We start from the raw sequence: 25,244 nt of genomic DNA on the forward strand, positions 1-25,244 counted from the left end.
AGAGACCCAGCTGAACCTAGTCTGTAGCACCAGGCACTCTTGCCAAGCCTTGAAGCATGAATTACATTTACGTAAAGGACTCCGTTCTCGCCAGTTTCTAAGTTATCAAACATCCCTTTTTCTCCATTTCCCTCTACATGTTCTTAATGTTGGGGCTTTTCAGGAGCCCATTCTTCCTATCAAGCATAACCACTTTTTTCCCCAAACGCTTCCCATCATTCCACAACGTGGGCAGGCTGCTGAGGGAAACATCCTGCGAGATTGCTTATGCGGTCTTTCTCCTGATCTAAACACCCCCTTTTTTACGTCCACAGCATCACCAAATAATCCAGCAGTACATGGTGACCCTGGAGAACCTGCTCTTCACCGCTGAATTAGACCCTCATATCCTGGCTGTGTTCCAGCAGTTCTGTGCCCTACAGGCCTAAGGGTCGTTTTATTACCCTGTCAAGATTTTTTTTTTAATATCTCAAAATAATTTGTCTTATTTTTGATGGTTTGAATGCTTGCTTTCTTGTAGCACCCTTTCACTTACTAAAGGGGGGGGGGAGGAGGACAGTGAAGAATAGAGAATTGATTACCTTTAATTGGCCCTACAAGGCAAATACTCCCTACTGACAATGTGACGATGACCATAGGATGTATTATATCTGTGACAGATACAACTGTTCTGGTATTTTTTTCTCCTTAAGGCACAAAAGAGAAGCGATTTGAGGTATGTGAACACTAGAGGTCCAGCTTACAAAGTAGTATATAGAACTGGTGGGTTTACTATCAAGTAGCATAGCTTTTCACAGCTCATGGATAACCTAACATGGCTGAAATAAAACTAAAAATGTTTTTTAAACTTTGGTATTTCATGATTTATCATCTCAATCTACTTTAAGATTGGTGATTTCCTCATTCACAATTCTCTCTTCAGATCTTAGTGTTTTAAAATGTTACACATATTAAGTGTTATTTATTTAGCACTACCCAAATCTGTTTGAATATAAGTCACCTGAGAGTCTTTAAAGTTATTTTCTAAATTAAACCACAGGGGGGCGGGGGACACAGCCGTAGTTCTTAAGGCTCCCCAGGTGATCCCGGGTGATTGCCAGTGTGTGGACAAGTTTGGGAACCATTACCTTAGAGCTGTCCAGTCATTTCCTCTGTTCTCTGAGACAGATTTGTCCAAGGTCCAATTATGAAGTACATGCTAAAGTGGAAATAGAAGTAGCTAGTTTGGATTGGCTAAAACTGTACTGTAGGTATGGACTTTGTTTCTATAGAATTTAAGTCCAAGGAGTTACTAATTCTTGAGCCAGTTTCTTACATGGTATTAAAGCTTAACTAAGATAATAAATGAGTACACATGTAAAATATGCAAAATAGGGAATTATCTGACATTGCAAATTTCTAGCATTTTAATAAGCCTTCATTAAACCTGAGGAAAAATTTATCAACAACCCCACAACTGATAAGTAGTATTTCTCTGTTTGTACAACATAGGTATCTTTCACTTATTTATGTCATAAATTTATGCTGTATTAGTATTTTTCATATTGTTACGTGGTCTCTTTGGAGTATCCTTCATTTGGTGACTACAGAATATAGTCAAGAGATGGGAACTCCTAGGATTTTTAAATAACCATACCATGTAAAACAAGAATTGTTCCCAGAATTAAGGGTGCATGGCAGGTTACTACCGAAAGGAGTCTAAAACCCAGGCTCTCGGCTAAATATTCTTTGGGTTATACTGTTCCTCTTTCCCACAAACAGTATTCAGTTAGACATGGCTCTTGTCCTCAAGAAGCCAAAAGGATGACCCTTTAAGGCTTTGGGAACTTTGACCCTAAACTGACTTATAAATCTTTCACAATGTATTGCAGAGTTTGACTAATTATACTTGCTTGATCCGAATTCTAGAGGAATTTCTTGGATCCTCTCTTCATGTCAAGAATGCACTGATGTGACCCCGCTCACAATCTGGCAGCTAAGTTTAGGGAAAACTGCAGACTGAATTTCAAAGATATAAGAAACCAGACAAATTGGGAACTATATACTATATATATATTAATGTGCTCATTAACAAGTGGCTGTTAGATGCCACGTGCTACAGATCTGCCATATGTAATCCTCAAACAGTCCTGAGAGGATCATGCCCATCCGACAGATAGAAACAGGCCCACAGAGTAACTTACCCAAGGCCCACAGCTAAAAAATGGAATTGGAACCTAGGTCCATGTGGCTCAAGGGCTCTATATCTCCCATGCAGTAATGCTGTTGTCAGCTGCCTGGATCCCTCAGTACTCTTGTCCTCAAGCTGGAAGCTTTCTCATGGTCCCAGGAAGGTCTTGCTGCCCACTGTCCAGTTTTTACTGAATGAATAATTGGCACATTTAAAAAAAAAAAAACTTGACTAATACATTAAACTTTTTAGTATTTATATAAAACATTTCTATATTGGATACTTGTATAGAGAACAATTAGTAATTACAGTCTTAAGCCTATTTGGGTTGGACTTGTTCAGACTTGCCTTTCTTCAAGTATAATCTGCAAGATCTGATCTAGAAAGGAAAATGAAAACATATGACCATCCTATTTCTCTGATTGTAGCAACAGGACTAAAAAAGCCAGGTCAAAGAACAATTTGAAAACATGCGGTTTATCTTAACCTGAATATTTTTGTAAGAAACAAGCACAAACCCTGTAATCAGGCACATTTGGATCAAATCCTCTTATTAGTATAACTACCTTGTAAGCCTTTTGATAAGACAGAGGCAGAACTAAATGGGTAAACTTGATCCATATGTCTGGGGTGATGGTGGGTTGTAGGTGATCACTTCCTTTAGAAGTGCTAATTAAACAGAGAAGTTCTCTTCCATCCCAGGATTATAGGAGAATACCCGTAAGCCACTTGGCATCATCCCTGCCCGGCCCATGGTAAATGCTCAGTAAAATGTTAGCAAGTTATGATAAACTTACTAACAGCACCTTCTTTGATCAGTAAAACAATATGGCTGTTTTTCCATTTGAATCTGGATTTGAAAAGGGCTACCTAGACATGGACGTTAAGGCCTATGGTGGTAAACCCCAAGGATACAGGAAACATGATCAGACTCCCACAACTCACTTCCTGCTGGGAATCAGGGCTTATCCAACAACAGCTCCCCAGTTCCCTTATGCGGAGACAGGGTCTAGAAGACCCGGCCAGCCTTGGGTTCAGGATCTACCACCGTCCGTTATTTCTGGGAGAAGGATCCTGTTCAGCCAGCTTCTGCTGTTATTAAAAGCTCTTCCTCCTGTTCCAATATAGGGTTTGGCTTGGTTTCTTATTTCTCAATTTTGGCTTTAACCTAACTTCTGAACCTACTCCGCCCCTTGGCTCCCATCCCTGTTGTAGAAAAAAGCAATCCCAGACTCAGTATTCTGCCTACAACCAGACCTGCTGGACCCTTACTGAAACTTGCTTTTAAGCCACAACATACAAATTTCTTCCTGAAGCATGATTTATAGGAGTGTCCCGTTCATCTGTGGCAACGTTACACTTTACGAGTCACATTTTCTCATAGGTCAGCTCGTGGCCACACATGGTACAAGTCTTCCGGTACGTATCCTCCTCTAGGCTTTCTTCTGGTCCATACTCATGCTGATGAGCAACTGTTTCCCTTTTCCACACGCTGCTTCTCACCGCTCGCCGTAATTCTAAGAAAATAAAAGCCAGTTCTTCAATGATGCTGTTCAGCTGAATCCCCAAATCCACCAGGGGTGTATGTATAAACCAAATAACGGTTTACATTACTTTTATAACAAAATTGATTCTAGAACCATGGCAAGCTTGGCCTGTGAAATTACTCCTCACTGTTGGGAGCCATGTGAAGTGGTTGATAGAGAAATGGGGTAAATGGGTTAGAGGGACAGCAAAACACAAAACTTCAGAAGATGAATAGAAACAAGATCATAAAAGAATGGGGTTTATTCAAGCAGCTAAGGAAAATGATGCCACAGCAGGTAAGGGGTGTCAGCTGGGACGACTCAGGACAAGGAGAACTTCAAAGTTCCATATGTTAGGAGCTACTTCTGTAAGAGGCAGGTCAAGTTATGTCTGATAACTAGAAAGCCAAGAACTCTGTTGCTATGCTGGTGTCTCATCTCAGAAAAACTACTTTTGCACCTGACCTGAAGGTCATTCAGTTCTTTATCCTATAAAATGAGAGCAATATTTTAGAAGAGGGACTGCCAATTATTGCATTCTTGTATTACCTAAATATAAGAATCAGAGACCATTAAGAGCTGGAAAGAACCATAGTTTTTATTTTATTTCACTTTATTTTTTTGCAGGTAGGGAAAGAGAACAAAGATAGCATATGAATCCAAGTCCTTTATTCCAGTGTTTAGAACGTTTCCCACTGCATCGTGTGAAAACATCATTTAAAAAAAACTGCTGGATGCTTTGAAAGCAACTAAGCCAAATTACATTTTAAAAGTTCACACTGCATTACCTGAAGACACCAAATGCTTACTATTAACTGAAAATTAAGCTAGTAACTTCTCAGTTTCCAAATTAATGAATAATAAGCCACACGGTTTACATTATTCTTTTCTGACCAGTGATCCATCAAGCCCAGCACTGTTGTTGACAGGGGCACTACCTAAGAAAGAGTAGGTTACACAATCTCAACCATAAAAAATCACTGGACACCAAGTAATCACACATTTTCTTTAATCCCTTTCAGATTTATGATAAGCAGTATCTAAATACTTGCATCTTTGTAATTTGCCCTTCACTGCGTCAGAAGGATAAGCAAACATAGGACTATATTATCAGGCACTGTTCTAAGCACTGAATCTATAAACACAGTGAATCCTCACAACCCTCTGAGATAAGTAAACTATCATCCCAGTTTCAACAGCCGAGAAAACTGAGGCCCAAAGAAGTTACATATGTTGTGCCTAAGGCCAAACCACTAGTCAATGGCAAAGGTGTCTTTGTGTTATTAACCACTAAAGCTGTGCTGCCTTTCACACCTCCAGTATGAGAAGCACTTTATCTCACACCATTATTGTCAAGCTTCCGTGTATACACCTCTAGACACTTTCCAAACTATGGGGAAAATTGTGTTCATCCAAACAATCTTTCTTCCTATATTCTCTCTCTCTGAAGAATGCAAATTTTTCTAGATGTATCTGGAATGCCCTATCCTTTTATTATTTTACCTTAGGACATTTTCTAAATACAAAGTGAAATCATGTGCTGACCAGCACAGATGCCTCCTGGCTTCAGATAATGACAGGAAGAGGTCTCCTGTTTGAATTCTAATAACTACTTTTCAACTTTGTTCTGATAAAAGGTATCCTACCTAGCCACTTTTCCTCTACTACTCCACTGAGAAAACACACTCTAAATCTGACCCAGTCTCAGTCACTACTAAGCTAACCTCTACCTGCTTTGAGCATTACATGAACTCCAGAAGATAAATAAGAAAAATATTTGCTTAATGCTAAAAGAATACTTACAACAAAATCTAGTTTACTGACCATAATTGGTCATAACTGAACACAGGTTTTTACTGACTTTACGGCTTTTTCTTCCCATCCTTCAGCTAGTCGATCAAGAACAATGACAAGAAACGAAGGTAAATCTTTAGTATTTACTAGACATTCCTGGAAAAGTGGACTAGAAAATAAGTACTAAAATACTGATACGTTTATCATTTTTTTGCCTTCTTTCACTTCCTGAACAACCATTCAGTGAAGCAAGGCAGGCAGGCATCTGTGGTAGGGCAGAGGGAGCCCAAGAAAGGGAAGGAGGATCTCCCTACAGTGGAGGCAGCACACAAATGGGTGTCAGTCAGATAACCACATTAAGGATAATGGGAATCAGGTTCTCACTGTCAGAGAAGGGAGTTACAAAGAAGAAAACTAGAATGAACCCTAGCATTCTGGATTAGAACTGGCTATAGCAGTGTGAACTCAGTGTGTTAATTTATAATATATATGGGCAGACATAAAAATATATTCACGTGTTTTGTGCTAGAAAGAAACCTTCAACAAATGTTTAGACATGGCAAAAGGACACAGGAGCTAGCTTGAAGAGACTCCTACTGGCCCAAACCTGAGACAAATAAGGACAGGAATTCATGAATCCATATAATAATAAATGGCAGAAGGGATGCTGTGGAATGTGGACTTCTGACTGGTTAACTGTGAAGAGAGCAGTGAAATTAGAAAATTTTTGCAAAGAGTATACTGAAGACTGCTTCAGGCAAGAACCATCCATGAATGGCTGCTAAATCTCCAAGGAGGTATTAAGGAGAAGAAGGGGATCTGTTTGCTCTTAACTTTTTTTTTTTTTTTTTTTTTTTGCTTATCAAGGGCAGATGGACATCTGTCCCTAGATGTGCTGCTACCTATGTACTATCTCCAGCCTGAAACGCATAACCTGAATCTAACCATTGGGAAACATCAGAAAAGCCCCAAATGAAAAACATTTCTAAAAAGGCAAGGTGGCGAAGGGAACAGACTTCTTCAAAAATGTCTGAGAGGCTGTGGAAATATTCCATAATAAAGAAATTTAGAAAGACTTGGTACCTCAAGTCAATGCCTGATTCTAGACTGGATCCTCTACTATAATGAAAAACTACACAGGACATTACTGGGTAAACAAACAAAGCTAGAATATGGATGACAGATTAGATCAAAATATCACTACTGTACTTTGGTTTTGTAAGAGAACACTGCTATTTTTAGGAAACACATGCTGCAGTACTAGGGTAAAGGGTAAAGATATACAACCCACTCTTAAATGGTTCCAAAAAGAGTGTGTGTTGTGTGCAGAGTACAAATGGCACATTAACAATAGATCTGTTAATGTTTATTTTTGAGAGAGACAAAAGTGTGAACAGGGGAGGGGCAGAGAGAGAGGGAGACACAGAATCTGAAGCAGGCTCCAGGCTCTGAGTTGTCAACACAGAGCTCGATGCAGGACTCGAACTCATGAACCGTGAGATCATGACCTGAGCTAAAGTCAGACGCTTAATCGACTGAGCCACCCAGGCGCCCCAACAATATTATCAATCTGGGTAAAGGATACGTGGGTGTCCTTAACTATACTTATCTTTGCAATTTTATGGAAGTCTGAACTCCATTCCAAAATGAAACTTAAAAAGTCAGGAGCTAGCTGGAAGAGGCCAAATTTGAGACCATTTGAGCTTCAAAATGCATCAGTTATGGACTGTAACACTGATTTGAAAGTAAGAATCCATGAAGCCAACTGATACTAAAAAAGGTCTTCTTCCCAAAGGAAGCCAAATAAGAATTACAGAAAGAATAACAGAAAATCACCATTTATATCCACCCTAGTAACAACAAACGCAGGTAAGAATCATCCCCGTTGTACCAAAACCTGAGTGAGACTTAAGGAATGGGGTGTTCCCGCAGTATGGGAGAGTCCAACCCAAAGATTTCCTACGAATTACAAAGGGGAAGGGTACCTTGACAGTGGGGAAATCTAGCAGATGCCGCCTTAACCTCGCAATCAAACGGAGTATCACTCTCTTAGAGAACTGGTCTAGCGTGTCTTCCGGATGTGACACACTCGGACACATCACCTAGGAAGCATTCCTTCCTAATTATTCCTAATAAATCTAAATAGAAGGACATTCTGCAAAACAGGTGGCGGACTCTTTAAAAATGTCAATGTCATGAAAGATAAAACAGGTGAGGACCTAAAAGAGTACACACAGGCATCACCCTTGACCGGCCCCCTTTGTTCCAACAACTAAAACACTGTGAAAGACATTAGAACAACTGGGGAAAGATTACATACTAGACAATAGCATTTTATGAATATTAAACTTACTGTGACACTGTTTTCAGTTACATAGAACGTCATTGTTTACAGGAGATGACATGCTGAAATATTAAAAACCACAATGTCTGCAAGAAAACTCTTAAATGGTTCAGCAGTGTGTGTGTGTTTGTGTGTGTAAACCTATGTGGCAAAATGTCAACATCTGGTGAAATTAAAATGTTTTTAATTAAAGATTAATAAGTTTATGTTACTTCATTTAAGCAACTTAAAACTTTGGAAAGCAGAGGTCACCACCTACTGCTGAGTGAGAAGAGGGAGGCAGAAAGGTCAGAGCCTCCAAGAATGGGAAAGATTCACTAGCCCTGGGGAGAGCTAAGGAAACCTTGCGGGTGGGGAGGAGGAAATGTGCCACACAGCCCAGAAAGCCCAGCTGAGCTGCAGAACAACACAGCGGGTTTCCGTGTTGCAACCTCCTAGTCCCACCGGCCTAGAAGCTCACAGCACAGAAAGCTATGGGCTACCTCTCTTGGACATTTACAAGTGTCTTGCTATGGATATCTTCAGAGACTGCTTATACTTTTTACCCAAAGAAGTTTTCCTTTAAATCCTTGTTTCATTGAAACATTTAGTTTATACCACTCTAAAACTAATTTTATTTGGCTTAATATCTTAATTTTGTACAAGAGGCAGCATGTATTCGAAGAGGCCCAATGCTGCTTTTGAGGTAAACGCACAACAGAACTAGCTGAAGGAGACCAAAGTTTCTGAACACTTGATGGGATGGCAGGAAGTTCTGACACAGAACTTCTGACACAGGGTGCTCCTTGTTAACTACAGGGAAAAAAATCGCAAGGAAATGTCAAAATAACATGAAGCTTTGATCTGATCTTGTCCTCCATAAACTGAAGCAGAGTAACACGGAGTTGTGTCCTTCAAACTGCTGACAGAAGTCTGAAAATGGTCATACATATAACCACAGGTCCGGGATGTAAAATCTCCATTCACTTAGAAAGAGCCCCCAAATGGGCTTTTCTTACCCACCTCTTTTGGGGGGAAAGTGCATAGTAACAAACAATGAAGAATCACTTTCCATTTTTTAGAAGGCCAACCTCTGCCAGTACTAGGTAAGAGAAAACTTAAGGCTTTTCTTTAAAGCTACACTCCTCTCCACTTTATTTGTGGAGAGGCATGCAAGCCCAAAACGTTCCGTGTATCTGCACCAACTGAAAGTTCTCATCTGATAGCAAAGCCAGCACGCAGGGCATTTTCTGAAATCCAGTTAAACTGAGCAGCGGTGACGCCATCATTTCTACTTATGCCTTCTTGGATTGGAGAGATCTATAACAATGTGAATTTGCTGACAATTCTTGTCTCTCACTTTGTCTGTATTTGTAAATACTTTATGCTATTTATACTTAAATTTCTTCTGTAGTAAGATCAATTCTTTCTCAAACTGCTAAAGCAGATCATATTCTAAAAGCAGGTAAATGTAATCTCTTACCTTTACATTAAGTAAGCTTTGTGTCAGCTTCTTTGTGGATCAAAACCAGAAGACCAAGAGGAACCAGGTTCCAATTTCTTTTCAACTAAAAGACTTTTAGACTTGCTTTTATTCCTCTCTGTTCTGAGCAAACTGCATGGTAAGGTCCTTGTTTCTAATCTCTACAGTGTCTACTCCACTCTCAGCCCTTTGTGGCCTAGTCAGGAGGACTGGAACATATTCACCAACCTCTAAAGTAAACCAACAAGAAGAAGCCATAATTAAAGAGGGTATCACACTGACCTCTGCACATTAAACACCAGAAGACATGGAGTAATGCTTATATAGTTGAGAGAGAACTCAGGTTTTCAAATGCAAAGGAAACAGAAAAACATTCTAAGATTTATAGGGACTTGGAAACTCTACCACTTCTGTAACCACTCAGAAAAAATTTCCTCAAAAAGGCATGCTTCATCCAGACAGGAAATGAACTGAATTAAAGAAACCAGTCTTAAGAGGTCCAAGAAAAAATTCAGGGAAAATTCGAACTCTTCAAGGAAGAGGAAAATCCAGTTTTATCTGGTGATTAATGGCAGCAATTTGATACAGTGAGAGAAACAGCCAATTATACTTAATACCTATGAAAATTGTATAAATCTCAAAAGAACTGTTCTATTCAAACTAATAGTTGATCTACAGGATTATCTTAATTTTTATAGCAAAAAGCATAAAACAGATGCCATCATCTTTTATTGTTGGTCAAATTAGAGAAATTTAGCCACCTTTAGAAGAAGACATCTTGACCAAACTACAGAAATAGTATCTCAATAAAAACTACAGCTAGCCCTCCTTTTTAAAGTATTTGATCACTCTGCAGGTCTAAGTTTCTAACTCCTTTATCCATATATTACTGTCTGTACCAAAACACCACCAGGAAAGTTGCTTAAAGAGGCAGTAGAGAAGGAAGAGTTGAGGTGACTGATTCAGGGTAGCTGTAGTAAAAACCCCAGGCTGATGTGTAACTAGTCTGTAACTCTGCCGTCCTCTTTCAAACCCAGTAAGAAGCCCTCTGTTACTGTACCCTTCAGGGCTCTCCTTGACGCAGGAAGAAGGAAGGGCTAGAGTAAAGCATGAGGTAGAGCATAACCTAATAAAAGATGAAAAGGACCAAATTTAAAAGTCTTTCCAAAGCCTCTCAGTTGATTCTTGCAGGTATTTTCAATGGCTTGGTACAGCAGTGGCTAATTTGGGGAAGATTCTTCAATGAAATGCTTTTATATGGCACAGTTTGCAACAGGAAACTTCTAACAAAGTCATAAAAGTGTGCTTACCCTCTGATTCAGGAGCTGGTATTTTAAGTAACTATATATAAAAATATAAATAGGGATGTTAAGAGGTTGTTTTAATTAGCTTCATAAAATTCCATTTTTATAAGAAATAATTTTAAAGCATCTATGCATTGAAAAGAACTAAAAAACCAGACATTAAAACATCACTACTGATGGTCTCTGGGAATTAGAATACAAGTTCTTTGCAGTTTCCTAACTTCTCTGCACTGCACATGAATTAATCTTATGATGAAAAGAGAGGAAAACATATCCTCACGAAGAAACAAGGCAGGCTTATATTCAAAAATTTTTTGTTCTTTTTTAAGACATCTGAACTATCTTCCAAAACCTCTTCTAAATCCTAAATACATACAAAAGTATTTATTATGGCTAAGACCCTCATTTTAAATGGATCAATTCAGTATATGCAGAGCCCTGTAAATACATAGGATACGTGCTATCTATATATACCTGACACCACACTGGGACTCGACAATTACTGCATAAGGAACATTTATGCCTACTGTGTAAGACTCTTTCTAGGGATTCTGCGATACAGCAAACAATGCTCCTAGTGCTCCGGGAGCACCCTGTGCTCACCACTATCACAGTACTTATCATGCTCCCATATGATATTAAGTTTACTGGCCTTTCTCTTCTGACCAACTCTGACTCCAGCATTTATGTCAGCACAGTACCTGGAACATAGTTGACACTAACTACTGGATGCACTGATGGACAGATGGATACGACAGACTTACACACATATGCGTAACTGGATGGATGGACAAACAAATACGGAGATAGATGGACAAAGGAATGGATAAACAGATGTCTGGACAGAGGAATGAATGTACCAATGCAGACTTTCAGTTAGGAAAGCCTGGTTCCAGTCCCACCTCGCTAATAATGATCTAGTTAACAAGTCACTCTACCTTTCTAGGTCTTTTACTCACATATAAAAAAGGATTAGACCCACTGACGCGAGAAGGCTCTTTCTAGCTACTAAATTAGATGACTAACACTGAGGCAGAATTTTTTCATTTTAAGCAATTAGAGAAGTTTGCTGGTGGATATCCTTGATGTTTATAACCCTGTTAGTCATATTTAATTAAGACTGAACTGATACCATATCCTTGACCAGGGAGATATCCCTGATCCTCCCACTATTCCTACATAAAAACATAATTCACTTTAAGAGGAGGACTTACATGCTTTTTAGAACTGCAGTACTGTGAGGTTTGCACCGAGAGCCTCAAACACCTACTGGGGGCAAACTTTAAGTCTTTTTTTCTTTAATCTATGAAAAAACATACCAATCTACTGGTGACAGATCTTTAAACAAGAAGAACTTAGCTAAAGTCTTTTTGCAAGTCAGTAAAACACGGTCCTTCCTGAGATAAATGTAGCCACTTACCTTTTACTTTCTTATCAAACTTTTTCTGTCTCATTTTTTCTCGGTTTTCTTGTCGAACTTCCTTTGCTTCTTCTAATGCTTCCTGACTGCCCCAAACTTCAAGAGACCGCTTCACAATCTACAACACAGAATCCATATTTAAATAAGCTGTCATTCAGAGTTGTTAAGTATTATAAAGTTTTAATGATTAAATCCGTGAGCACCAAAACATGATCTCACTCAAAGGCAATTTTGTAAGTATTTGAAATTTTTTTAAGAGATTAAATAGTGCTTAGATGGGTGCCTGAGTGGCTCAGTCGGTTAAGTGTCCCATTCTTGATTTCAGCTTAGGTCATGATGTCACTGTTCATGACATTGAGCCCCATGTTGGGCTCTGCACTGACAGTGTGGAGCCTATTTGGGATTCTCTCTCCCTCTCTCTCTGCCCCTCCCCTCCTCGAGTGCACTCTCTCAAAATAAATAAACTTTAAAAAAATAGCACTTAGATTGCTGGTGGGAATGCAAACTGGTGCAGTCACCCTGGAAAACAGTATGGAGGTTCCTCAAAAAATTAAAAATAGAACTACCCTACAACCCAGCAATTGTACTACTAGGTATTTACCCAAGGGATATAGGTATGATGTTTCAAAGGGGCACATGCACCCCAATGTTTATAGCAGCGCTATCAATAATAGCTAAAGTAGGGAAAGAGCCCAAATATCTATCGATGGATGAATGGATAAAGAAGATGTGGTATACACACACACACACACACACACACACACACACACACACACACACATACAATGGAGTATTACTCGGCAATCAAAAAGAATGAAATCTTGCCATTTGCAACTACGTGGATGGAACTGGAGGGTATTATGCTAAGCGAAATTAGTCAATCAGAGAAAGACAAATATTATATGACTTCATTCATATGAGGACTTTAAGAGACAAAACAGATGAACATAAGGGAAAAGAAGCAAAAATAATATAAAAACAGGGAGGGAGACAAAACATAAGAGACTCTTAAATATAGAGAACAAACAGAAGGTTGTTGGAGGGGTTGTGGGAGGGGGGAAGGGCTAAATGGGTAAGGGTCATTAAGGAATCTACTCCTGCAATCATTGTTGCACCATATGCTAACTTGGATGTAAATTAAAAAATAAATAATTTTTTAAAAATTAGTGCTTAGAAACTCAATAATACTTCTATTTAAGCCTATAAAACCCTCAATAAATGTATGCTTAATTAGACTATAAATAGAAAAGCTGTCCTCTGACTATAATTATTTCTCGGATACATTGTTTTCACATAAATTCACAGAAGTACAAGTAGTTGGTGCATCTGATAAGTTTTGTCACACTCACCAAAAAACTTAGCCACAGCCATCTCAATATGAGGTCACCTCCAAAAACCCTCCTACCACAGAGAACCCATAACTACTCCTTTCCTCCTCTTCAGTTCATTACAGTTTCCATCCACTTGACTAATTTCTGATCTTTAGAGTATCATCTTCTTTTTAAACTTTGGCACCTGAATGACCTAAAAGACTTTATTCTTGTTTAAAAACTTTGCATTATAATATCTTTACTCTTTATAATATTTATTTACATTTAGGAGACTCACATACATACTAAGAATTATGCTTAGGCTCTCTCTCACAATAATGTTAAGGGGACCAAAATATCAATCAAGGTAGCCAAGCTCAAATTTCCTCTTAACATAATAAAGGGACATACTGGCATTTCCTAAATTCTAAAACATCACATTTTCCACAATTTAATACCCCTGAAGATGCTGCAGCAGCAATCTGCTTTCTGGTACTTTAACAACTGAGTCAAAAGGCAATTCAGAAGAACTGGACTCTGAATGCAAAGAAGTTTAGGAATATCTTATCCGTACTTGCATTCTCCTATTTATGTATGCACAAGCATGACGTATAGCAAAAAAATAAAATAAAATAAACTATACTAAGTCTGATGGCACTATTTCAGTAAGTGTAAAATAAAAGCCTCAAGTAATGAGAAAGCATTGGGTTGGCATTTTTTAATTGTTAATGGTACATAAAATAATAGTGAATCTTCTAATCAACAGTGTCTTAGGTTTAATAAAATTCAATAAATGGTTGGTTTTACTATATATATATATACATATATATATATGTATATATATATATATATTTTAATCTTTAAGTAGGCTCCACACCAACATGAAGCAACTCACGCCCTGAGATCAAGAGTTGCATGTACTACTGACTGAGTCAGCCAGGCACCCCTACAAAGCAGCTTCTTAATTTTATTTGGAGATACTAGGATTTTCTAGTATTTTCCAATCAAACTGCTCTAAAGCAATGCCTCCCAGTATTTTTTTATATACTGGCACAAAAATATAACCTTTGTACCATTATGGGATGGATACAGGAGGCTGCTAGTGACTCCTTATGGGTGTGGGTAACTATCTCTGCACACCTATACCACCATCACCACCACATGAGGAATTGAGAAGATCCACTGTGAGACACAGTAGAGTTACTTGGACACATGACAGGGATCCAGATGATTATTTCCAAGTGGAGTTAGATCTTAGGCATTTGTGAAATTCCTGAAACTTTTTAAGAATTTCATTGGAGGGTGGGTGGGTAGGGAAATGGAACCTAACCCTTAACTCCCAAGTTTTTTAGTTCCCTAATTGCACTAGTAACATTACTCCATAGTAATATATTTGCCCAAAGTACCACTCCAAAAAGTAAAATGTTATTAAATGTCATCACATATGACCGCAACTTGTAAGAAAAACAACAAAAGGAAAAGGATCTTTTTAACTGTAAGCAAAAACTAAACTAATTATCACTAGTTTATTGTTAAAACTTCACCTGATCGAGGGTTTAACATGAGTATAACTTATCAGAGACCTGCAATTTTAAGTAGAGTTTCATATCACCCCATTGTGAATGATGAGGATTCTTCTTCACAATGAATTTAAGAGCTGGTTCTCTTTTTTCTAAATCACAGTCTTTCAGAAGGTATTCTTGTTTGGCTTCTGTTTTAGTTATGAGCTTGTGTTTATCATCAGCATCTCTGAAAACAAATGAAGTCCAGTACTAAGTTAGCTATTTTAAATAAACTAAGTTTTCAAATAGTCCAACAACCTAGGGGCATGCGTGCCTAAACATAAAAGTTTTTCCTTGGACTCTCACAGTCAAGTTAGCAGCGTAAAAATTCTAACAGAAAAATACTTATTTGGAAAAGCTAGATTATATTAGCCAAAGATCCAGGTCATTTAACACTCTAAGAATTTCTTTTCTACTTAAAGTCCCTCTTTTCCACAATGGATTTGAAATCTCTTAATATGAGTACAGTAAATATAAAGGAGAAATAAGACCCAATGAGTGAGAAAATATAAATCAAAGCACAAAGTCAGGATGAGTGAGCCAAAAGGAATATAAATATGCAAGGTCCAACTGTCCCAACACAGTTCAGTTTCCAGTTGGCTTTGAGCTTTTTCAAAGCCAAGGTAAAAACGGAGACATAGTCAATTACATAGTTCTTCTCATTTATTTTTTCTCCACATACATGCCAGATACATGGAAGGTACTAGGTACAGGTACTAGGAATACAGCAAAGAAGAAAACAAAGCCTTGTTTTCATGAAGCTCCCATTCTGGTTAGCAAACATCATGACAGATAAAAGTGCTATAAAGGAACATAAAGCATGGCAAGGGAAAAGAAATTTTCTAGTAGACTGGGTAATCAAAGAAGGCCACTGATGAGAGGGCATTTGAAGAGGGCCCTTAAAAAGTCAGAGAACATCAAGGGGTGCCTGGGTGGCTCAGTTAAAGTGTCCGACTTCGGCTCAGGTCATAATCTCATGGCTCCTGAGTTCAAGCCCCGTGTCGGGCTCTGTGCTGACAGCTCAAAGCTTGGAGCCTGCTTCAGATTCTGTGTGTGTGTCTCTCTCCCAAAAAATAAATAAACATTAAAAAAAATAAAAAGAGAACATCCTATTTGAAGAGCTGGAGAAAGAACATCCTAACCAGAGAGAACAGAAGCTCTAGGGCAGGAATGTGCTTTGCAATGAGCCGGTGTGACCAGAAGGCTTAAAGGGAGGGACGAAGGTGAGGAACGATGGGAGATCAAGTTAAAGACAGGCAGGGGCCCTGTAAGCAGCGGTGAGACCATTCTATTCCAGATGGATTAAGAACCGTTGACAAGTTCTAACTAAAACATCTACATAGAAGAGGCCAATGGTGCAAAGTGGGGGACACAGGCCAGTTAGAAGACCACCAGTGCGGTGCTCCAGGCAAGGGCTGATGGTGGCCTCAGCTGAGGTAGAAGTGGGTGAGGGGGTAAGGGGATAAACTGAGTGAGGATATGGAATGAACAACAGAGGCAAATGGATTTGGAATAAACACTGGATAAGCAGAGATACGGTAAATAAAACTGGCCTTCACTGAAATGAGGTATAGATCAGGTAGGGGAGACTCAACGTTAGAAATAACTTTATGAAAGCTAAATAATTTGGAAGTTTAAGCTAAAGGAGGTGACAGGTAAACAACACTGTACTAAAATTAAAATCTTCAAAAATTTTGAAAGGAAACAGAATGGAAGGCTGTGTTCCTAATTACTTTGAAGTTTAAAAATATCTTTTTTCCAGACTACTTTCCACAACTTTCTTTAAAGTGATACATCAATTTCTCATGGAAATAAGATTATACGTGGTAATTTTGTTCCCAAAAGCTATCCGTACTTTATTTTTTTTTTTAATATTTTTTTTAACGTTTATTTATTTTTGAGACAGAGAGAGGCAGAGCATGAACAGGGGAGGGTCAGAGAGAGAGGGAGACACAGAATCGGAAGCAGGCTCCAGGCTCTGGGCCATCATCAGCCCAGAGCCCAACGCGGGGCTTGAACTCACGGACCGTGAGATCGTGACCTGAGCTGAAGTCGGACGCTTAACCGACTGAGCCACCCAGGCGCCCCGGAAAGCTATCCGTACTTTAAAGAGTGACAATACTGTGGACCTTAACCACTGTGTGTCAATGGGAAGAGACTTTATATTGTTTGTAATTCCAACGTTTTTGGAATGTTGGAATTTGTAATTCCAAACATTTCCAGTCACAGATCCAATCACAAGACCAGAAACATCTCTATCTTCTCAGGATTCTATCTTCTCAAGATCCTACACAGCAACAAGTCAATGGGGATGTCTCCCGATGGCTGCAGCAGGGACTCAGAAAGGGCAAGTCCTCCAGGCAGGTGAGCAAAAGGTCTAGGGCAGCAGGTCCAAGAAGTGGGACCAGGGAACAGATAAGAGGGCTAAGTAAGACTCCAAGGTAGGGTCTTAAGGCATGAAAGACACCAACACAGGATGTGGCCGGGGTAAACAGCAAGGACAAAACCATGTGGAATGAGAAGGATTATCCTGGGGTGACAGAAGAAGAGGACAGCAGCTAGGAAAAGAAGAAAAAGGATGAGAGAAGAATGTGAGTTTTCCTCATCTCTTCTCCCCCTGCCCATTCAGGAGAGTAAAGCGTGCATGGAAGGGGGTGCTCTGAGAGTGCCAGGGGAGTGGCTGGAGACGCTTCACTCCCTTCCTCTCACTGAAGGCCCCAGTCCTCTGACCAGTATGTCTACACACACTGGGGTAAGCACAGGGGACCCTTAGCAGCTGGGGGAAGAGAGAGGTTAGGAACCTGCTACTGACAGATGGTAAAGACCCACCAGGCCCACAGAAAGGAGAGGACATATCTATGGCTGAATCAGGGCCATCCTTCCTGTTTATGCGACACATCGTACCTTTCACAAGCACGGGCTTCCGTATTTCTTTAGCAATATGGAAGTCACAAAAATTTTAGGAAACACCCAAAACAAAAATCATAATTACTAAGAAAATATTAAATCCAAATGGCTCTAATTATTGATTTGCCCTAAAGCTGCATGCAAACATTAAATTTTATCAACTGAGAACACTGTCTGAAGTAAGTACCTGCAGTTGTCACAAGTTGCCAAATCAAAGTGGTTCATAAGGTAAGAATCCATAAATTCTTTACCACATTCTTCACATATCGCATAATCAAATTCCATAACAGGTCCTAAAGAAAGGAAGGTTAATTCTTTAAGTGTCCTTTTTTATAACAGAACAACAGATTTTCCCCTATCTTAAATTTATCAGTATGTACTTTATAACTGATGCAAATACATTTACCTAAAAGACAAAACATGATTAGGTAATCTTATACTTACCTTAAAATTTTAAGGAAAAAACTATCGATTCATCAAGTATTTTTGAACACAAAACCTATGTGTGAGGTACTTGTATTAGTTTCATATTGCTGCTTGTAACAAATTACCACAAATTTACTGACTGAAACAACACAAGTTTATGATGTTACAGATCTGAAGTTTGTGGGTCTGACACAGGTCTCAGTGGGCTAAAGCCAAGGTGTATGTATGCAGGGCTGCATTCCTTTCCGGAAGTTTTAGGGGACAATCTATTACCTGCCATTTCCAGCTTCTAGAAGCTGCCTGCCTTCCTTGACCCATGACTTCCTTCCTCCATCTTCAAAGCTGGAAGTAGCAGTTTCTCCCACCACTCTGGCTTCTTCCATAATCACATCTCCCTGTGACTCTCTCCTGTCTTTTACTTTTAAGTATCTCTGTGAATATACCGGGCCCACCTGGATAATAGAGAATAATCTCCCACATCTCAAGGACTTTAACCTTAATAACATCTGCAAATTCCTTTTTGATGCAGAAGGTTATATATCATGGGTTCCAGGGTGATTAGACGGTGAACATCTGTGGGGACCATATCTGGCCTACCACCATACTTCTGAGAGAAAGGTTAGTCCCAGAGTCGAAGGGAGGGGAGGGAGCTGCTTAGACAGGAAGATGGGCACTAACACATAACATGGGGAAAGCAGCAAAGAGCAAGTTAACACTAGAAGAGACAACACAGGATTCACTTCCAAATGGGAAACTTTTTCTCTCCTTCCATTCCACCTGGCCCCCAACACCACCATGAACAGGGCAAATACACTGATCTCAATCACAAGACTGTAAACTTGAGGGTAAAGATTATATTTGGCTATCCACCCTCAATTCCCAGCACAGAAACTACACTAGGTAAAGCTCAGTTTTTTTAAGGACTTCAAACACCTAGCTAGGGATCTTTATCCTATACAATTGGTTCTCTTCAGGATGACTGCTACTGCCAAGCCCCAGCTCTAAGAACTGCCACAACTCCCAACAGGAAGAGTTATCATTTGTTGTCATTTGTTCACAATTTGTTCAATATATTCCTACCACTGCCTTCCCTTACCTACTCCCAACACCACAAGGTCAGTTAATATTCTACCATCCCTCAATTCCACTAATCTCCAAACTCCAACAAAAATATCACTCTTCCTTGTAAAACATTAGAGGGACATAGCTATAGACAAAAGGAAAAGCTAAAATATAGTCAAAATGATATCTTCAAAAAACTGATTACAGAATGTGTTAAGAATGGAGATAAACTGCAGTCAGAAATACCAATTAGGAGGCTACTGCATAGCATTACTAATCAAAAGCCATAAAAGGTGCAGATATTTTCCTAATTTTAAAAACTCTTTATAATGAAAAGTTTTAAATTACATAATGATTTTTCAATTCCATCATCCCTTTAAATCTGCCATGTGGAAACTGGCAGTCAACTGTATGCAAGATCCTTCCCTCCTGGCCATTCATTTATTCATGTATTTATTATTGACATAGACTCATGGATTCCTGTATTTTCCAATGGTATTGAATTTATTAGTGTCCTTAATTACTTTGGTGCTCAATTTATCTCAGATGTGGCCAGCAGGAGCCCCTTCAAGCTGGCTCTTATGTCCCTGTAACATACCTCTATTACTTTTTGAATACTTATATATTACTGGCATTACAAAATGCCCCAAACTCACCTGGTAGCCATCCTGCCCCAACCCTAGAATCAGCTATTTCTCTGAAGGGCCCTGGTTCCTTTTAGTGGGGGAACAGTAACAGAATCTAAGATCTGGACACCAGGTATGCTCATTGCTACTGGGCTATCTTCACTGCAAGGCCCTTTCTGTGGACAGAGCTAACACATGCATATGTGTGTATACACCCACCCCCCCCCCCCCCCAACACACACATATCTTTTTGAGGTATAAGTGCTATATTGTATGAGTTTCACATGTCCAACATGATTCAATATTTATAAATATATTGTGAAATTATCACAGTAAGTCTAGTTAACATCTGTTGCTATAGTTACAAAAAATTTTACGAGAACTTTTAAGATCTAGTCTCCTAGCAACTTTTAAATGTGCAGTACAGTGCTATTAACTAGTTGCCATGCTGTACATTACATCTTCATGACTTATTCTGTAACTAAAAGTCTGTACCTTTAGATCCTCTTCACCCTCCACTTTCCCCTATCATCTTCTTGGTTATTCTGACGAACCTCTGTTCTAGATTATAAAAGCATTTGACAGGCTTTGCTTTATAGGCAAATGACTCAGATAATTTTGATTTTTTCAGCTATGCTGAAGGTCTTTAAAATTAACAAAGAAAACGTGATAGAAAATATTAATCATTCTCCCTGTTTTCTTCTACCCACACAGGTCAGCCACATCAAGTTGTGCCAGCCCCCTTGTGCAAAGGCATCTGGCCAAGGGGGGCAAACAGGGGCCAAAATGCAGCCCATGACCACTTTTTAAGCCATGAACCTTGGCCCAAACTAAGCCCAGAGAATGAGGGCCTTTTCTAATTGGCCTCCCAAAGGAGACACTATTGAAGGAAGTAATGGAGAAGACATGATGGCCAGCTGACCCATGAGCCAGACCTGGGCAATTAGAGACTCCTCACTCCCTACCCTGTTCTTGGAATGCACATTCTGCCCATCAATCCCACAGTGGGAGCTGTTCCAAGGACAAAGCCTTGGGAGAGTAAGTGTCATTGAGGCCACCTGACCTGAATATGTGACTGAACCCAGTTAAGGCCTCTATATAAACTGTTAAGATTTGGCAGGTGGGTGCAGAGATCTGCTTGTCTTGCAGCCACCCAAGACAAGCCTTATAAGTTCCCTTGCTAATTAACACTGCCACTTACCAATCTGGAGTGGTCTCTTTCTTTGGTCTCTCTTGCCGTCTGTGCACCAGACCAGTTTGCAAACCAACACACACTTTCCCTAACTTCCACGATTCCTTACCAAAGTTCTTATTACAAGCAGCAGCATACCAAGCAATGCCACATGCATACCTTAGTTAAGCAGGAAGGCACTACAATAGGTTATCAATAAATATTTGTTGTGTGATCTGTTAAATAAAAGCATAGGCTTTACAGCCCACAGTTGATTCCAAAATCTACAGAAAAAAGTTACAATGAGTCTTCATATCCATAAAAGCATAGAGACTTTCAAGATCTTTCATTCAATGCCTTCCCTCCTCATACAGGGCTTTTCTAAAACATCCTGGTCAGGTGGTCTTTTAATCTCTGAACCCCTCCAACGCTTTGCTATTTAGAGGCAGCAATTTACATAGTTAGAAAGTTTTTCCATTTCACAGAGTCACCATAAGGCTCACATGCTCTATGTGCCAACATTCTGTAAGTGCAAAGTGCTAAGTATATATAAGGCACTCCTTCATTATACTCTCTCACCATACTGTAATCGTCACCCACTGTTCCAAGTTCTGCCCTCCAAAGCAAATCACAGTGTGAACTCTCTTCCACAACAGGGCACTTCTTGCATTTGCAGGCAGTTAGAAGTGTTCCTCAGTTAAACCTAACCAGTTTGACAACTGTTCCTCACGTGTCAATTTGAAGACTTCTGTTTTGACCCCCCCGTTTTGGACACTATACATGTGTCAACATCCCTCTTAAATATGGCACCCAAACTGAACAAATATTTTAATCCTTCAAGTCTCAGCTTCTGAAACGAGTTTAGGCACACATAGACTAGGACGAGACTATTACCCATCTTGGTGAATACATAACATTTCTGTTGCCACAGCTAAAACTAGAATGCATTTTTTTTAAGTCTATTTATTTATTTTGGTAGAGAGAAAGAGAGAACCAGTGGGGGAGGGGCAGAGAGAGGGAGACGGAGGATCCAAAGCAGGTTCTGCCCTGACAGCAGAGAGCCTGATGCAAGGCTCAAACTCACGAATCATAAAATCATGACCTGAGCCAAAGTTGGACACTTAACCAACTGAGCCACCCAGGTGCCCCTAGAATGGGTTTTTTAAGCCTCACCAAGATAAATATATACAGATACATATCCCATTTTTTTTCCTTCAAACAAACAAAAGAAATAACGTCCTAAATTGTATCTCTTGGGTTCTAGCCCCTTATTTCAGCCTATCTAGGTAACTGAGTATTCGACCAGTGAATATATTGGCTATCCTGGCCTATCATAAAACAAACCTAAGTATACAAACCCCAAGTGAAATTAACCATTGCTACATCTGTTTAATTTTTAATCTACCAGCAAAACTGCCAAACTTTGTCACTCTTATAAAGCTAACCTGCTCACTGATTATAAGAAGGTATTATTTAACATCAGTTTGCAAAGAATTATGCATGTAACTCAAAATGACCAATCTAGATACCAACTTTCTGGAAATACACTTTACCTGGTTGATGGACAACTTTTCCAATTGTACACTGTTCCTCTTCTTCCTCTTCTAGAATGAAGCCTCCTCCTGTGTCGGTGATCTTTGGGGCTGCTTTTACATTAGCCACGCCTATAAAAAGTAAGTAAAGTGGTCAATGATTTAACTAGGTAAGCCCTTAAGTTCCCTTGTGCATAAACAGGAACTTTCTTTAAATTTAATAGATATCAAACAAGACAAGGATGTCCACTATTAACACTTCTACTCAACGTTATACTGAAGGGCCCAGCTAGCAGAAGATGATAAGAAAATAAAACAGGCATAAAGGTTGGAAAGGAGTAAAACAGTCTGTATATTCTACATACATAATCACATCATCTGTGGATAAAGACTGATCTATGACATATGCCATGAAAAAGACGGAGAAGAACTTGCTTAGAATGTGGTGCTAAAGGTCTGGGGAAACAGCAAGGTGGGGCAGCGGAGAAACTGGGCTTTGTCTTGGCATGACTGAGCACTTGCTCAAGTGATGGTCCTGACTACTCCAGCTGGAGTAGTCTTTTTCATGGCCTATGTCACAGCTCAGTCGGAAAATGAAAATTGTACGGCACACTGAAATAAAAGTACTGCAAAGATAAAAAATCTCAGCACCAAACCTAACTCTTGAAGCACAACAGGTTGTATACCACGTTACAGCACAGTTCAGTTCTTGGGTCAGTGCCTGGGAAACCTTACAGAATATTCATTCTACCTTGCTTTCCATGACCAAAAGTTTTATGCCAGCTTATTGTTCTATTACACACCCGGGTTCCACAGCCATTTAGTACAGATCTACAAACCTTTACAAAATCACAAATATTAACGCAAATGAACAACTTTTTGTCCCGACTCCAGAACGTCTCAAGTTGAGAAACTAATAAAAAAAAAAAGTACTAGAAAACAGAAAGGATGAGACCAGAACCATTAAAAGTGGCTGGAATTTACAGATTCAGGGTCAGTATAAATATAAAGACATGCTGCCAGCCCCAGACTCTTGGCGTTCTTCCTTACTTCTGGCTGGTGAAAAGGGCTCTACATGTGTTCAACTACTCATACAGTAGGGGACGTGGCTTTAGGAACATGTGTATTTCGTGTTACAGAGGTGGTCCTAAAGAAGTGCATGTCAACCAAACTATATTTTCAATCCCTAGGGAAGATTATTACTTGGCTCCAGTGGAAAATTACACCACAGCAACGTACATACATAGATGACAGACACGCAGTTAAGGGCTGCCCTAAGAAAGGGGGTAAGATAACATTTAGACATAATAACAGCCTTTCTTCTTAAAATTGAGAGATGGCTGCATAGAAGAGGCAGTCGGTGGCAAGGAAAGGCCCTGAACCCGGTATCATATAACCTCAATTCTAGTCCCGATTAACCTGTTGGACTTGATCCTATGAACCCCAGCAGATCCCTTTCCTTTCCTGGTCCTCAGTTACCACCTCAGTAAAATACGAGTATCAAACCCTGCCCTAATTATTTTCCAAGTTAACAGAATCAAATTAGCTAACTTGAAAGGTGTGAAGCACAACAAGCGCTACTCTTGAGAGCCCCACGAAGGCAGGAGCTCACCACCTCTCTTGGTGCCCCAGCACGTAGCAAGCACTGTGCCGGGTCCAGAATATGCACTCAATCGCCCTTTGTTGAGTTGATGAATTCGGGAACGGTGCAGAATTATTCCTGCAATGGGTTACAAGTCTAAAAGCTTTATACGAGGACTACCGCTAGGACTGCTGGAGGCACAGCAGGAAGAGAGCAGAAAGGGAAAGCTGAGGCGCCCACCGACACTGGCTGGTACCTCCCGACGGCGAGAGCGGCCGCATGCCCAAGCTAAAGACGGCAGCTGGGCCGCCCAGGTGCAGTGAGGAAAGCCCGGGGTCCAGCGCGGACCCGCCGGCGGTCTCGCACAGCCCGCTTTGACACGGCCCGCCGAGCGGACTCCCGGGACTGCGGGAGGACAGGAGCACAGACAAGGGGGCAGCCGACGCCACGCCCAGGACTTGGTACCCGGCCCGCCAGAGGGAAGGGGCAGCGCCGCCAGGGCCCAAACCTCCGGTAGCCGCAGCCGCCGTCGCCGGGTAGGGCCGGGCCGCCAGCCGGGCCTGGCGCAGCATCAGCGCCCGCTGCCGCTTCCGCTCTATGCTCGCCCGCACCGATGCAGGGAGCTCCGCCGGCTGTTCTGAAGCCGCCGGCTCCGGCGAAGGTCCCCCAACCGCCGCCATCTCCACGCTCCCCAAAGGGCAGAGAATCTAGCCCCGCGCAAGCGCATCAGCGCGCCGAAGCCTGCCCACCGCCCCGCCGCGACGCCCGCACCGCCTCGGCGTTGACTTCACCACACAACCTCCGAGAGCGCCTGCGCACTTTGAGGAGGAGGGGACGAAAGGCAGGGGCGGTGGGCGGGGTCTGCGCCTGCGCTGGGGAAACCGCTTGCTGGTCACCTGGGAGGACTCAGGCCGAGGTCAATTTTCAGTACCCGGTAGTCTTTTTTTTTTTTTTTTTTTTTAATTTTTTTTTAACTTGTTTTATTTTTTATTTTTTTAAATTTACATCCAAATTAGTTAGCATATAGTGCAACAATGATTTCAGGA

At 40.4% G+C, this 25,244-nt stretch overlaps 2 protein-coding genes across 15 annotated transcripts in view; one reads left to right on the top strand and one right to left on the bottom strand.

Moving 5' to 3' along the window:
- NCBP1 (nuclear cap binding protein subunit 1) overlaps positions 1 to 847 on the top strand; it is a 37,895-nt gene extending 37,048 nt beyond the window's left edge. For both annotated transcript variants that reach the window (XM_042913855.1, XM_042913856.1), the window contains one exon: positions 315 to 847. In XM_042913855.1, coding sequence (XP_042769789.1) covers positions 315 to 428 — 114 coding nt within the window. In that variant the 3' untranslated portion in view covers positions 429 to 847. The remainder of the gene's footprint in view (positions 1 to 314) is intronic.
- Positions 796 to 25,011, bottom strand: XPA (XPA, DNA damage recognition and repair factor). Of its 13 annotated transcripts, XR_006196063.1 has the most exons (8): positions 24,707 to 25,011; positions 22,638 to 22,748; positions 17,987 to 18,092; positions 14,914 to 15,079; positions 12,021 to 12,138; positions 3,116 to 3,687; positions 2,480 to 2,549; positions 796 to 2,360 (listed from the first exon to the last, which is right to left on the bottom strand). XR_006196063.1 is itself a non-coding variant. In XM_042913862.1 (6 exons), exons 1-6 carry the CDS (start codon positions 24,876 to 24,878, stop codon positions 3,539 to 3,541), a joined length of 822 nt encoding a protein of 273 aa, XP_042769796.1. In that variant the 5' UTR covers positions 24,879 to 25,011; the 3' UTR covers positions 2,410 to 3,538. The 13 variants fall into 13 exon arrangements, 2 of the variants coding, with proteins under 2 accessions (XP_042769796.1, XP_042769797.1); XR_006196065.1 differs by lacking the exon at positions 2,480 to 2,549 and having other exon boundaries at positions 3,471 to 3,687; XR_006196060.1 differs by having other exon boundaries at positions 2,480 to 3,687.
- Positions 25,012 to 25,244: the final 233 nt, after the last annotated feature.

The sequence above is a fragment of the Panthera leo genome, chromosome D4 (assembly GCF_018350215.1).
Source record: "Panthera leo isolate Ple1 chromosome D4, P.leo_Ple1_pat1.1, whole genome shotgun sequence".
NCBI classification, from domain to species: Eukaryota; Metazoa; Chordata; class Mammalia; order Carnivora; family Felidae; genus Panthera; species Panthera leo.